Source organism: Monodelphis domestica, chromosome 7 (genome assembly GCF_027887165.1).
Source record: "Monodelphis domestica isolate mMonDom1 chromosome 7, mMonDom1.pri, whole genome shotgun sequence".
NCBI classification, from domain to species: Eukaryota; Metazoa; Chordata; class Mammalia; order Didelphimorphia; family Didelphidae; genus Monodelphis; species Monodelphis domestica.
In genome coordinates this window covers 273,878,472-273,893,203 of record NC_077233.1, presented here as the reverse complement: position 1 = coordinate 273,893,203, position 14,732 = coordinate 273,878,472, and the positions used below count along the sequence as shown (strand labels likewise).

Genomic DNA, 14,732 nt, shown 5'->3' with positions numbered 1-14,732 from the left:
CTTCAAAAAACATTTGCTTGATCACATGGTTCGATGGTGATATGACTGGGGATGTAGAAGGATCACTCTATTGCAAGTATCAACAATATGGAAATAGGTCTTGATCAATGGTACATGTAAAACCCAGTCAAATTGCTCCTTGGCTACAGGAGGGGGGAGTGAGGAGGGGAAGGAAAGAACATGAATCATGTGATCATGAAAAAATATATTTAATTAATTAAATTTTTAGAAAATTCTCTTCAACCTTACCCTAAATCAGGGGCAATACTAGCAATGCAAAAAACACTGGACTTGGAATCTAAGGCCCCAAGTTCAAAGCCCAGCTTGTGAATTTGTGCACTCATTTTAACTCCCAAAGCCTCAGTCTTCAAATATCTAAAATGGGAATGTTGATACATGCATATCCTACCCAACTCATAAGTTTATTGTGAGAAAACTGCTTTGTAAACTGCAAAGCACTATATAATATTGTCATCTTGGAATCAGATCCCTCCTGGGGATGATAAGTGCTTCTGGGACCCCAGACCAGCTTAGAATAAAAGCATCCTTTGAGCTTCTCACAGCTGTCAGCCTTTCTCTGTCTGAGCCATAGAAGATCTTTTTACCTGCTTAGGCTGTTCAAGTTAATTAAAGAATGACCTTATCCTGCCCTTCTGGGATCTTTACCATATAGAAATTTCTGCCCTTTCTTCTAACTTCCCTGAATTTTCTCCTGTCCATGTTTTAGAAGTAGAAAAAAAGAGAACAAAGTACATAACATCATTCTCTTCCAACATAGGGAAACCTAAATGACTTTTTTTTCCAATCAGAAAAGAATAATTTTATGCTCTATTTTTAAAAAAGGAACATCTCTCCTCCCACTTCTTTTCCCTCAGCTGCAGTCTCTGGCTGCTAGCTATTACAAAGTGTTGCTTAAAATTTGAATTCACTCACTCCTTTCTTAACATTTGCAGTTGCTCCTAGCAACCTAAAGTTTTTATTTTGTTTTGTTTTGTTTTACAAATTGCCTTGACTATATAGGGACTGCTTGAGCAAGAGAGTTCCTTGGACCTAGTTTCTATATAACTTATATTTTTACCAGAATAAGAATTTAAAACAGTAATTTAAATAGAATACATATCATTTGTTACTTCCTCCTATTTGAAAATAGTTGAAGAAAGTACTAGAATAAATGGATTTAAATGGTATAAGAAAGGACTTAAGTTAGTCACAATGAATAACTTTTTGATATTTAATGGACAAAGTAAAACAGATTCTTGTCTAATATTAAACTTAGTGGGAAGATTCTTTTCCAGCTTTTGTGTATCCTACTCCTATTAATTGTACCAGTGACAACTTTTAATACTATCTCAGTGTAACATTTACATCCTAGACACTTGTGACAGTTATTTAAGAATGCATTCATTTGGATAGAGTTCTCATATCTGAAATATACAGAGAACTTTGACAAATTTATAATAATAAAAGACATCCCCAATTGATAAATGGGCAAAAAATATGAACAGACAATATTTGGATGAAGAAATCAAAGCCACGTAGAGGTATATTTTTAAAAATGCTCCAAATCACAACTAATTAGAGAAATGGAAGCCAAAACAATTTTGAGATTTCATCTTGTCAACATGGAATCTAGAGGTCCCCAAATTTGTAGCTTGGAGGGATTTGGTGATCCCCAGTTTATTTCGTTGGGAGGCAGAAACCCCAGGTCTGACCTTGTCACATGAGAGTTCCTCCCTGAGGGAAAGTCCTACTTCACTGATATCAAACAAACAATAGACTTTACCATGTCAAATGACTCTCCTTGTCTCCTGAAGCCTCTCTCAGTATATCACACCAAGGATGGAACTGGGGACCTTCAGCTTGTGAGCTACCTAGAGCCCCAAATCTTAACGTCTATTGTTAGTCTGAGATCAGTGAAGTAGGACTTTCCCTCAGGGAGGAACTCTCATGTGACAAGGTCAAACCTGGGCTTTCTGCCTCCAAACGAAATAAATTGGGGATCACCAAATCCCTCCAAGCTACGAGTTTGGGGACTTCTAGATTGCATGTTAACAATCTCACACCCATCAGGTTGGTTAAAATGGCTAATGTACGAAGAGATGTGGGAAAATGAGGACCTAATACACTGTTGGTGGAGCTGTGAACTGATCCAACCATTTTAGAGAGCTATTTGGAATTAGATCCAGAAAGTTATAAAACTGTCTCTATATAATCCTAGATGCAGGGAGATAGGGGAAAATGAAAAGAACCTATGTGTTCCAAAATATTTATAGCAGCTCTCTTTGTGGTGGCAAAAAACTGGAAATTAAGGGGATGCCTATCAATTGAAAAATGGCTAAACAAATTGTAGTATATGATTGTGATGGAATACTACTGGGACATAAGAAACAATGAGCAGGCTAATTAAAAAAAAACTTGGAAGGAACAACATAGGATAATAAACAGCAAAATGAATAGAACAAAGAAAACATCATACACAACTATAGACTTAATACTTAATGAATAAATTGTGAATGCTACTTTCAAAGAGAGATCTAAAAGGTAGAAAATGAAAGATATAATTTCTGTGAATATGCCTCTGTCCCAGATGATTCCTTCTGTGATGCAGGGAGGTGGGGAGGGGCTGGGACACTTATATATAAATTTTATTAATTAAAAAAAACTACCTCTTCCATGCCCACAAAAAATGCACTCAATAGAAAAGTGACATATTAAAACTAGCTAATTATATTGCTGGGGTAGGTTGGGGTGGATTATTCCAGTTTAAACAATTAAGAGGTATAAAGGGCTGATTCTTTTCTTTATATATAGTGGGAAAAGTAGCTAAAAATAAGTTTGGAGGTTAAATATGCTATTTGTATATTAATGAAAATTAAATCTCTTCCTTGATAGTGCACTAGGGAATGCATTATTGATATTTTGGTGGCCAACTACACCATTTCAAGAAACAGGATAACTTATTTCAGCCTTATAAATGGTTACTTCACTCTATTTTCTTAGTAGTTATTTGAAACCATGTGGAGGCAATGGTGACTTCATGTGCTTTATTTCTAGTGAGAGTAGTAAACTTTTTTAAAAAGCTGTATGCATACACACATATTTAAATTCCTTATTTGTAAAGCCAGTTAAATACTTGATGGATGGAAAAATAAGACCTTTTAGTTTTCTTTCCCCTCTTTTGAGGGATCAGGGTATTCCAATCCTACCAGATACTCCCTACCTGTGTGACCCAGGGTAAACTGCTTACCCTCTCTGTTTCTCAGTTTCTTCATTTAAAAATGATGGGGTTGGATTAGTTGATGTTTAATATCTTTTCCAGCTCTAAATCCTACTTTGCTCCAAACTTTTTATCTGCCTATCTAAAAACCTGCCAAGAATGGATATGGGAATAATACTGTAATGTTTTTCAAAAACTTTGGTCAAAAGATAGAAGCAATAGTCCCTATTTCTATAGTGCTTAAGACTTTGAAAGCATTATTTTCATATCATCCTGCAAGGTTGGCAAACCAGGCATTTTCACCATTGTATAGAGGAGGAAATAAGAGGTAAAATGACATGCCCAGAATTTGGACTCTGGTCTTATTTCTCTCTCTCCCTCTCCCTCTCCCCCTCCTTCCCTCTCTCCATCTCTCCCTTTTCTTCTCCCTCTCCCTGTCTCTCTCTCTTTCACTTCTTTCTCCCTTCCTTCCCCTCCTTATCCCCCCTCCCTCCCCCATATAACTATTATAAAATCCTCGAGTGTTCAAAGCCCTTCATAACTCCTCCCCACCCCTTTCTAGTCTTTTTGCATCTTATTCCCTCCCACCTATTCCTCAGTATTGTGATTGGCTTTTTCTTGCTGTTTCTTGAACAAGACACCCCATCTTCATCCAAATCTGGAATGTTCTCCCCCTTCATCTTCATCGCTTGGCTTCCCTGGCTAACTTCAAGTGCCAGCTAAAATCCCACCTTCTACAGAAAGTCTTCCTATTTCTTCTTAATTCTAGTGCCTACTCTCTATATTGATTATTCTCAATTTATTCTGTATACCACTTGCTTGCACATAGATAGATATTTGCATATTGGCTCTCCCATTAGATTGTGAGCTCCTTGAGAGCAAGAACTGACTTTTGCCTCTCTTTTGTATCTATCACTTAGCACAATAAACACTTATTGACTGTCAAGCCATTAGTCTTTGTATCTGCCTGTACTTCAATAGATGCAAATTAAATTGCGTGAGCACCTTCTAAGTACTTTTGGTTTTCTCATAATACTTAGTTTTAAAAAGTACCCCCAAAATATAGTTAGAGCTGTGAATTTATGATATTTCCATCTCAGAACCACAATGAAGTCTCATATAACCACTCTTAACACTCGCCAGACTCAAAAATGCTAGAATGGAATCAAAGTATTATACAACTCCCTCATTTTACAGAACAGTAGAGTGGCTGTGGCCTCTTTCCTTTGTTTTATTCATTTTAAGAATAATCAGGTTCTCAAGGTTGGTGAAATGAGCATGACCTCCAAAGTGGGGAGCCTTGTCCCTCAAGCGTCTGTGGTGTGACCCCCAAAAGGTTGTATGACAAAACGGTTGGAAAATAGGATGCAGCCTGTCCTTCCCATAACAGCTTTGTGCCCAACCTAATCATACTTAGCTTTCACTAATTATCACCCACCATTTCTCCTCTCCACTTTCTTCTTAAATTTGCAGTTTCCCCATCTTCTGCCACTGGTATTAGCCCTTAAGGGGGCACAATAGCAGCTGTGCAGGTACTACTGGGAAAATCCTCCTCCATTCTTCATAGCTCATCTCCTGGCTAGAACAGGCACCCCACTACAGGGTCTGCACTCAGGAACAGTGATCTATAGAAGTCCCCATCCAGCCATCCCCTGCCTTTATGTTTTGGGTGGGACAAAGAAGTTGTACAAGATGAGAATTCAGGAATGGGTTGCCATCTCCATTGAAAATCTCATTGCATTAACTTTCCCCTCAAACCCATCCCAATTTTGAAATTCCCTTTTTCTTTTCAGGATATAACCATCCTTCTAGTTGACCAAATCCACAACCTGTGTTAATCCTTGTCTCCTTGTTGACACATATGCAACATAAATAAGCAGTTACTTGTCATTTCTGTCTCCACAGAATTCTTCTTCTGTTTTCTTTTTTCCCACTCATACAGACCCAATCAAGCCAAAAATCCTCTCTTGCCTGTTCTATTGCAGTAACTGCTAACTGATCTCCTTCCCTAAATTCTCTTTCCTCACACCTGCCAAAGTGCAGTTCTGACCATGTCACCTCCTACTCAAAATAAACTCCAGTTGTTTTCTATTGATTCTAGGATCAAATCTAAATTCCATTTGGCACTTAAAGCCTTTTAACCTTATTATACCTCATACCCTTCCTGAACTGTGGTCCAAACTTGCCTCATTGCTGATCCTCTCACTCATACAAAAACGTGGCTAAATGATCCAAACAGGAATAAGAAATTAAGATATGATTCTATCTATAAAGAGCAAGGAATGGATTTCTATTGAAAACCTTTTGCTGAGCTGGAATCACAGACAATTCATTTATGCATGTTTTTGTATTATGTGTGGTGAATATCTACATACAGACACTACTGCTGAAAAACCTGCTATGTTCATCGACTTATAACATATTATTTGATTGTTGTATTGTGTATCTTTCAAGAAAAACTATAGATCTCAAAGAAATTGTACTGTGTATCTCTTAGCGGAAACAGACAAGCAAATTTGCCTGTTTGTTTAGCTCATCCTATAATAATAAAATTTATGTAGTACTTAAGTTTTATAAAGCACTTTACACATATTGTTTCATTTGGTACAACAGCCTTTAAGGTAGATGCTGTCAGCCCTGCTTTAATTGCTAGCAATTATTTGTCCATAGGGCATTCACTGTGATTTTTCAAAAATAACAAAGCATTTTTATTATTTCACTCATTCAAGTATTAACAATATTAACTATCATTGTTATTTATTCATTTTGTACACATATTATTATTTGAGTGAGAAAAAAAGGGTTTTATATGAAAACTATTTTTAGAATTATTATTTTTTCTTTGGTTCATCTTTAATTTTCCACTGTTGCATGTTTTCCAATGTATATATTAGTACAAAAGCACTGGGGAAATAAGTGGTCAAAATTTTTTACTGATGGCGTATACAATCAAAATATTTTTGATAACATTGGAATAGAGGGTGAACAGTGTAACAATAAGGTAAAAGAACCTAGATTTCAAATTCCAGTGTTCTTAGTCTCTACTAACTTCACCATTACTCTTTGTTAAATACTGAAACTAGCTTTGCCTGTATGAATTTGAGTATTATAGTTTAAGGTCAAAGCTAGATTTAGAACAAATAACCTGCCAAAGAAAAGCCAGCAATAAATAACTATCCACATTCACTAATTATTTTTAGAACCAAATATAAGATTAATTTTCAGTAATTATTTTTGCCTTGTTACATACATGTTTTTCATTCTGTTTAAAAATGTTGACAGGTCAAAATAACAGGACTTTTAAGTGGACAATGGATGTGTTAGTTTGGAAACATCTTAGTTTATCAATAATGAATCATTCAACATTTGAATTTCTAAGGCTAGTTGAAGACAGAGAAGAAACTCAAGTGGGTAAAGGGAAATGTCTGCCAATAATAGATTTCTATCGATCCCAAACTGTCATAAGTAGTCTTAGAAGCCTGAGTGCTTCAGAGTTCTCTCTTCATTTAAAATTAAGTAGCTTTCCACTTATACAAATATGTTCCTTTTTGTTTGTAATGTTTTACTGGCCAATGTGTATGTATTGAAAATGCTTATATTTTTGCAAGGTAATTATTTTTCATTCTTTTCTCCTAGTGGACAGAATAATCTATATGGTTCATCAGGGCAGTTCTTTGAGGGCAGAAACTATATTTTTGCCCTTTTTATTTCTCTAAATACCATGACTCACTCATTCTAAGCACTTAAGTAAGTGGTGGTAGCAAGTAGCCTGTGGGACACTGAGCAAGCCACTTAATTTTTCTCTGCTTCACTCTTCTAAGATGTCTACCAGCTCTAAAATTGTGACTCAAAGTTAACCATTAATAAAGCTGTGATCTTTTTAAACTGTTGGAGTGTAAGCCTGGGCTGAGCTAGGCCTAGAGTCAGCACTACCTGAGTTCTAATCTTTGTCTCTGGCAAGGGTCACACACTATCCTTGTGACTCTGGGCAAGTCACTTAATCTCTGCCTCAGTTTCCTCAATTTTAAAATGGGAATATTAATAAGCACCTAACTGGTAGAGTTGTTGTGAGGATGAAATCATATTTGTGAGAGCATTTAGCATAATGCCTGGTAGAGACACTTAATAATTACGTGATCCTTTCCTATTACTAGCAATATGATTGAAATAGTAATATTCCTAGCCACGTACAGTTATATGAAGTTACTTAAAAACTACTTTGTATCATTCCAGGAGCATTTAGGATTTTTTTTTCCTTCTTGGAAACAAACACTAAGTAAAAGGCTACCCTCTGGGCAGGCCTGTTGTATATTTTCATGATAGAAATGCACCATGAATGTACTTTTAAGTAGTCCTGTCGTGAATATGAACTAAAGGGATGAAATAAGGTTTTCTACTGTGATGTCTCCATTAAGAAGTTCTTTGTGTAAACTACTTCATGGCAAAGTTGCTTCTATTTAAAGCAGAGAGTTTGATCTTGGCTTTGATCTAAGGCTTTTGATCTCCAAAGAAAGATGTTGTAGTAATAAAAGGGGGGGGCGGGGTTAAAAGATTTTCTTTAGAGAGATGTGATAAAGTTAAAGGGACGCTGTCAAGATTAGCCAGTGCAAATTTAACTGACCTCTTCCCGCCCCCAAGAATGTCACTCCTAGGGATGTCGGGGTTGTGTTTCATAGACACAGCACCGTAGCACCCACGTAGCAAAACTCATGCAAGCAACGAAGCAGAAGTATTTCATATAGAAAACAACTAGCATATGGAAAAGTTTTATATGCCAGTGAAAACTTTTCCTAAGTAGGAAAAAAGTCTGTATTGACCATCTCTTTTATCAGCTACACTCTGGGGAGGGGGAGGCCTTGTTGATGCTGTTATTTAGTAAATGAAGATCCATCCGAAGGTGCAGAACCAGCTAGAAAGCCGGGTCACTTTAGGGCTCAAATGAAGCCCGGCCCATCCTGTTCAACCTGGACTTAAGCCGCGTCTGGAGTTCATTAGGGCAGGTTTCCGCGATGCAATAACTAGTGTGAGCTACCCAGGTGGTAAGCAGAAGGCAAGCTGGCTCCTCGGCCTTCCAAAGGCACTTCTCGTCCCCCTGGGAACTCACCTGCCATTATTCTAGATCCCCAGGTCAAGGGGCTACTGGAAACCGTCTGCAATGGGCTCCGCGTTCCAGCCCATTCGCGGAGAACATTAGCGAGCCTCGTACTTTCTGCGACCGAAGTTAGCAAAGCAGCTTTTGACCTCAGGTTAGCAGACTGCGAGGTGTTTGGGGGCGGGCGGGGGCTAGTCCGTAAACGCCGGGACGTGGGGCAGACGGTCAGGTTTCCTCCGCCTGTGAAAGGTCCGGGGCCAGGAGGGCGGAGGGGGAGAACACGGAAAGGATGGAGAGGCGGCCGTGCCTCAGGTCCGTGGGCTGAAGGAAACCTGTGCTCGGAGGTGGTGGGAGGGGCTAAGAGAGAGAAAGAGAAGAGACAGGGGTGGGGACACCCCACCGCGGCAGCCTCTATACCTTTAAGGCAGGCTCCTCCCTTGCCTCCTCCCCATCTTCTAGCACCGGCCCCCCCCATCCTCGCCCCCGCCACAGCCCCTTTAGGTGTTTCATTTCCGAAGGAGACCCCGCTGCAGCTCTGTGCCTGCCGAGAGGGGGTTCGGCCGGCGCCGCTCCGTCCCCGCCCCCGAGACGATAGATCCGAGGGGAGGGGGCAGAGACCGGGCGAGCCGATGCCAAACTCTTCTCCCCGCCTCCATCCAGCACCACCAGCCCCCCCACCCCCAAAAAAAGAAAAAGAAAGAAAGAAAATATCCAACCCACAACAACCCGAACCGCGTGCGCAATGGGCAGCGCGAGGGGCACTGGCTGCGCTCCGGCAGCTGCGGGGTAAGGGGCCCGACGCGCGCGGGGCCCGGGAACAGCGGGGCGCGGCTGGGGACGCGGGGGAGACGCTGGGGAGCCCTAAATTCAGGGGGCTGCAGCCTCCTTCCTTGGGCTGGGGGAGGGTATACGCGGTGGAAGGAGAGAGTCCGAGAGGCAGGCAGGCAGCGGGGCTTTGAGGGAGGGGGTGAGGGGCTGTGAGGACACCCCCAGCCTTCGGCCGGCGTGGCTACCGCGACCCCAATAACTTGCACTTTATTTTACTTTTTTTTTCCTTCTTCCCATTAGCCATTGCTAGAAGAAACTCAGACTTGGGCGGAGAGTCGGCTCGTTCAGCAAGTAAATGATGAGGTGAGAGGAAAAGCTGCGTTCGTGCGCGGCGTCAAGCCGGCTTCCCACGGGCATCCTTTTGCCCTCCTCCCTGGCGGGTTCTCTTGTCCCATCCCGCCTTTCGGGGGCGGCGGGGGCGGCCCCCAAAATGGATACACCACCCCGACCCCCAGTACAAACACTCCCCCGGGGCTGCCTCTTACAGTGTTCTTGGGTTAGCGTGAGGAAGGTCGGCCGTCTTTGAGAGGCTGCTGTTCTTGGGTGAGGAGGACTTAATTGCGCAAGAGCAAGTGAACAGATGCACAAATCTGAGGCTCGGGTTAGAAGTCCGCGAGCCGCGGGGCCCTCCTCCCCCGACCACCGCTTCGGCCGAGTGTCCTGAAGCTTTCCGGGGGCTAAGTGAGCGCCGAGGGCCGACTTTCCATTCTTTGACCTGGGAGGAGGGGGGGGAGGAAGGGGACAGACCCAGAAGTCAAGTGACTTCTTCTAAGGAGTGCCTTCTCCAGGCTGGAGCCGTGCGCGTCCTTCCCGGCGGGTGAAGCCATGGAAAAACGGGGCTCCGAGTCTGTTTACACTTCCTTACTCCTGCCGAGCCGTGGCCCCGGGGTCCCGCATTGCCCTTTTTAAAAAGCGCTCTCTGTGGTGTTTGAACTTCAGGTCACCAAATGGATCCGGGCCAATGTGAGAGCCAGGAAGAGAAGGAGGAGGGAGAAGGAAGAAGTTTGTGAAAAGGTAGGCTCTGCTCTCACGCCTGCCGTGAAGTAAGCAGCCATGGGAGCTGCCCTTGGCTTCCCCCGAGGCTGGGCACAAGCCCTTGTCCAAAAAACTTAGAATACTTCATTTGCGAGGCTGCTTCTCCGGGAAGTGCTGCCTGGGAGTCCTGATAATCATTAATTTCCTGTTTTTCCTTGAGCGCCCTGAATTTGTGGGGAGGGAAGGGGCAGGGGCAGGGGGATGTAGCCCTCTTCGGGAGACTGCGCTGGCACTTCACCAGTTTTCCACGGCTCACCCTGGATCTTAAAATGTCAAAATAAATTTGGAACAAAAAGATCCCGAAGAACATACTTAAGAAGTAGTGAAGTTTATTGTGATAGGTCACCCCTAGAGTGTGGCTCTAAGAGCTCTGAAGGCATTGTTGACAAGGTTAAAGCACTGACTTCTAATGTATATTTTCGAGAATCCTTCCAGGAGTGAATTCAGGAAAAAGTTAAATCATTTTATAAACTTTGGAAGCACTTGAGGAAATTTTTCTTACTATAAAGTAAGTGAGAAATTGGCTTGCTTAAAACAAATTAGAACACTTTGGAGTGCAGACATTTGGGCTCTCTATTTTCCTGGGGAAATGTCCAATAAATTTTAGGACAATTGATGGTATCTTAAATTATATAATAGAAGAAGGTAAGTAATATACTAGGGTTGTTTTTTTTTTTAAGAAACACTCAGGATCTAAAAGCTTGCATGATAACTTATATGAAGTTGAAAATATTACTCAGAAATTCAGAAGTATATATTTTGCATTTTTAACATTTTTATTGTTTTTGATCCCCTGATAAAATCAAGGGATTAAAATAGTACTGTATGTTGTTTTGCTGCTTCTAGAATGTATGATGAATCATTGCCGATTCTGTGGCCAAATTCTTGCTGATAACATGGCTGCCAACTTCTATGATGTCGTGCCTTAGTATGGGCATTGTGCTATTCTTGAATGTCCACAAAGCACATTGTTCTGAATGTGATACTGAAAATTCCAAGCTACTTAAGCTTCAACCTGGCAGTTTTGAAATGCATTGGGATCCTTGGCTTAAACATCTAGTACTCTGTAGCCACAATACAAGGTGTGAAAAGTGGTACCCTTGTTTTTTTCAGGGCTGAGGAGACTTAGGTTAGTCTTTGATGTTTCAGAAAAGTTCTTTCAGTAACCAGAAATAGAAGAAAAAGCCACACACACAAAGAAACCTTTATATATGCTTCAAGAATTAATTTTGTCTACTTTTTGTATGCCAAGATAGTTGTTTTTATAAAAACTTTTGCAGTTAGATTTTTTAATGTGATAGATGAAGTGTGTAAAATAGAAGATAAGAAGCAAACAGAATGGTGGTTTCCAACAATTGCTTTGTGTTTTTCTGTATGATGTGAGACTATTCATCTGAAACTCCACTCCTCCCCAAAAAGTGTCCAGGATACTTTACATAACAAGATGGAATCTACCCAAATCCATAAAATAAGCTGTAAAGGAAAGGAATGCATTTGATTTTTTTGCAATACAAAATCTAATAGAATTAAGCAAATCTATAACATGCTGTCTGATTGTAGTCTCTGGAGAATTGCATGAGTAAGAATAACTTGAGTTTTTTTTTTCCTTCCAGTGAATGTGAAAGGGTTTTGGAGTTTTGGTTCCCCCCCCCCCCAATTCTTTATAGTTTAGATTATTGTGGATTTAAAGATTTTTAAAAAATTCTCTTAGTAAAATGTGGCCAGCATTCTTAATAAAGGAACTCTGAAAGTAGTGTGTGGAGGGAAGTGACATACAGAGCTTTCTTTGGAAGAAACAGGCTCAAGTACTTTTGAGGGTCCTACATGCACAAGTACATAATAACAGTTATAATAAAATATATTGTACTGAGCCTTTCTTCTTAAGTAATCTCCAAGCATTTGTATGCCATTTTGTCTCTGCAGTTTGGCCAAAGGCTATGGACAAAAGCTATTTAGCCAGTTGATGCCTTTCCAAGGAAAGGTAAAGTGGTGAGAATTTGTTGTTGTTGTTGTTGTTTTAATAAATTCATGAATTTTCAAAAAAATGGCAAAAGACCACCTAGTGTTTCAGAGGGTTTATGGAATCTTAGATCAAAGACTTGAAGGTACGTTAGAAGCTATCTAGTTCAACCCCCTTATTTTACAGATGTGGAAACTGAGGCCCATGGTGTTTAAAGACTTGTCAAAAATCATACAAGTGGTATTAGAAATGGGATTTTAATCCAGGTCCACTGATTCCAGTCAGTGATCCATTTAGTCTGATTTTAGAATCTCTTCTGAAATATGGTCTTACATAGTAAATAGAGTAATCTGTACCCAAATAAAGAACTGTGTTGGCTTTGATGTAGGTTTTGAATCTATTATAGCTAGTGACATAAAACACTACATTTAGTTCAATAAGTGGCCTCTAAATAGATATTTTTTGTCACAACTAAATCCAATTTATTCTTTTAAGAAACAATTAAAATAATCTTTCATACATGTTAAAATGTAATATTAACTACTTTTGTTTACTACAATAAAGTAAGAAACTAAAGATATTGTTTTTGATAGATATTTTATATCTGGTCTCTGCATCCATTTGTTTAATCACTTCCCTTTCTTACTTTACTTCCCCTTCCAAGTGCCTGCCTGTTATCTTCAGTTTCCAGTGAAGATTCAGATCAAATCCACACCTTGTGATTTTACTTTATTGAGTCACATTTTCTCTCCCAAAGGAGGATTCTACTGTTACTAATTTGTATGTCACAAGAAACAACTGCTATATATGATTGGGGGAAAAAATTCAAGAAAGGGATCTTAGGCTATGTGTGTATGTTTGTGATTTTTAGTTGTTTTAATAATACACAAATGGGAGAATAATGTGATCATAAATTTTAGGCAAGGAATTATATTAAAAAGAGTATAAACTTAAAAAAAAATAAGCTCAAGGATGACAAATGGTCTACATTGGCTACCCTGACTTATAGCATTTGTACTTAGCAAGTTCTTCACGTGAAATGCAAAGGGGGAGAACCTAGAGGACTAAAGTTATAAAATGGAGTTCCTAAGGCTGGTACAAAGAATTAAAAATTATTTTCTTTTGGTATCCTTTTTATTTGCCCATCTACCTTATATTCAGATAGATCTATGTATGTGTGTGGATGAATAGAGTATATTTATTATATTATATTATATTTTTTCTTCCATTCACTGATTTTCATATTTTTCCTGATGATGTATACAATCCTCTCATTTATTTTTCATTTTTATCCTCTTTCTGTTTGTAGTTTTTCTTCTCTTTCACCATATAAGGTGAAATCATATTTTGTACTTCTGATTGTTTTTAACCCTATCTCTCCTAGATTTCTTATGTCAGCCATTATTTCTTTCCAATACTCTTCCTCCATACTTGCTTAAGGAACTCTTCTTTTAATTTGAATAATATTTGCTCTAGAGATTATGGGGTGGGGAGGAATTTAGGAATTATAATGAGGTTAATACCTAAGTTATACAAATGGAATGTTAAATGATGGCAGTTAAAGCCATGTTTTATATATATTTTATTCATTAAGTAGTTTTCAGTAAATAGGCTTTGAAAATAAACAGGAGGCTCCCGTTCTTTATAATTAAAACTCTCCTTTTCGTTTGTTTCTTTTTTTATACCATTAGTGTTAAGACAAATTTCTTCATTATAATCAAAGGTTGAAACAAAATAATTGCAATAAGGTGGTTTTACCCATGAAAAGGGTGATTTGTCCAGAATACTGATGCAAAATTAGTAAGAATAAACCAAGGCGTTCTTGGAATGCAATGCAAATCCATTTATTCCCTTGGGATATGGGACATTCAGTTTTCTGACTCAATAACCTTTATTTTGCTTAAGCTTGTAATTTCCTTAAAACTCATGTAGTTCTTTCTGAGAAGGAATAGAAATTCTTAAAACGAAAACTAGGCAGCAAGTTACTGCCTGTAGCATTCATGGCCTCGTTCAGTTATCCTCTAGATAAGTGACTCACAGACCTCATCTCTCCCCTGAGGTCCACGCCATCATCACCAGCTGCTTATTAAGCATTTCTAACTCGATATCTAGTAGGCATCTCAAATTCATTATGTCTGAAATAGAACGCATCATCCCACCCCACACACATACGCACACAAATCTTCCCCTCTTTCCTCCTAGCTTCCCTGTTTTATTGAGGGCATCACTGTTTTTCTAATCATTCCAGTTCCCAAATGGAATACAATTATGTTCTCTCTCCATCTCCCCCCTATATTCAATCAGTTGCTAAGTCTTATTAGTTGTATCTCTACAACATCTCTCATTCATCTTCTCTCCATTCACAGACCCCATCCTTAACCTTATTCAGGCCCTCATAAACTCTTGTGTTATTGAAATAGTTTCCTAATTTATCTCTGTGCCTCAAGTTATTTTCCTCCCTTCTCTAATATATTTCCCATTGCAACTGCCAAAGTAGTGTCCATACAGTACACAAATCTAATTATGTCACTCCCTTGCTCAAAAAAGTCCTGTGATTCCCTTTTGCCCACTACCTTGAAATGCAAGCCCCGCTGACTTTG

General features: G+C 39.5%; 1 protein-coding gene across 2 annotated transcripts in view; it reads left to right on the top strand.

The window, feature by feature from the left end:
* The window catches only part of AOPEP (aminopeptidase O (putative)), a 524,226-nt gene that overhangs the window by 394,584 nt on the left and 114,910 nt on the right, over positions 1-14,732 (top strand). For both annotated transcript variants that reach the window (XR_008913378.1, XM_007497916.2), the window contains exons 12-13: positions 9,378-9,440; positions 10,077-10,151. Coding sequence is in view for 1 of the 2 variants with exons in the window: in XM_007497916.2 (XP_007497978.1) it covers positions 9,378-9,440; positions 10,077-10,151 (138 nt within the window). In the remaining variant the exon portion in view is untranslated. The remainder of the gene's footprint in view (positions 1-9,377; positions 9,441-10,076; positions 10,152-14,732) is intronic.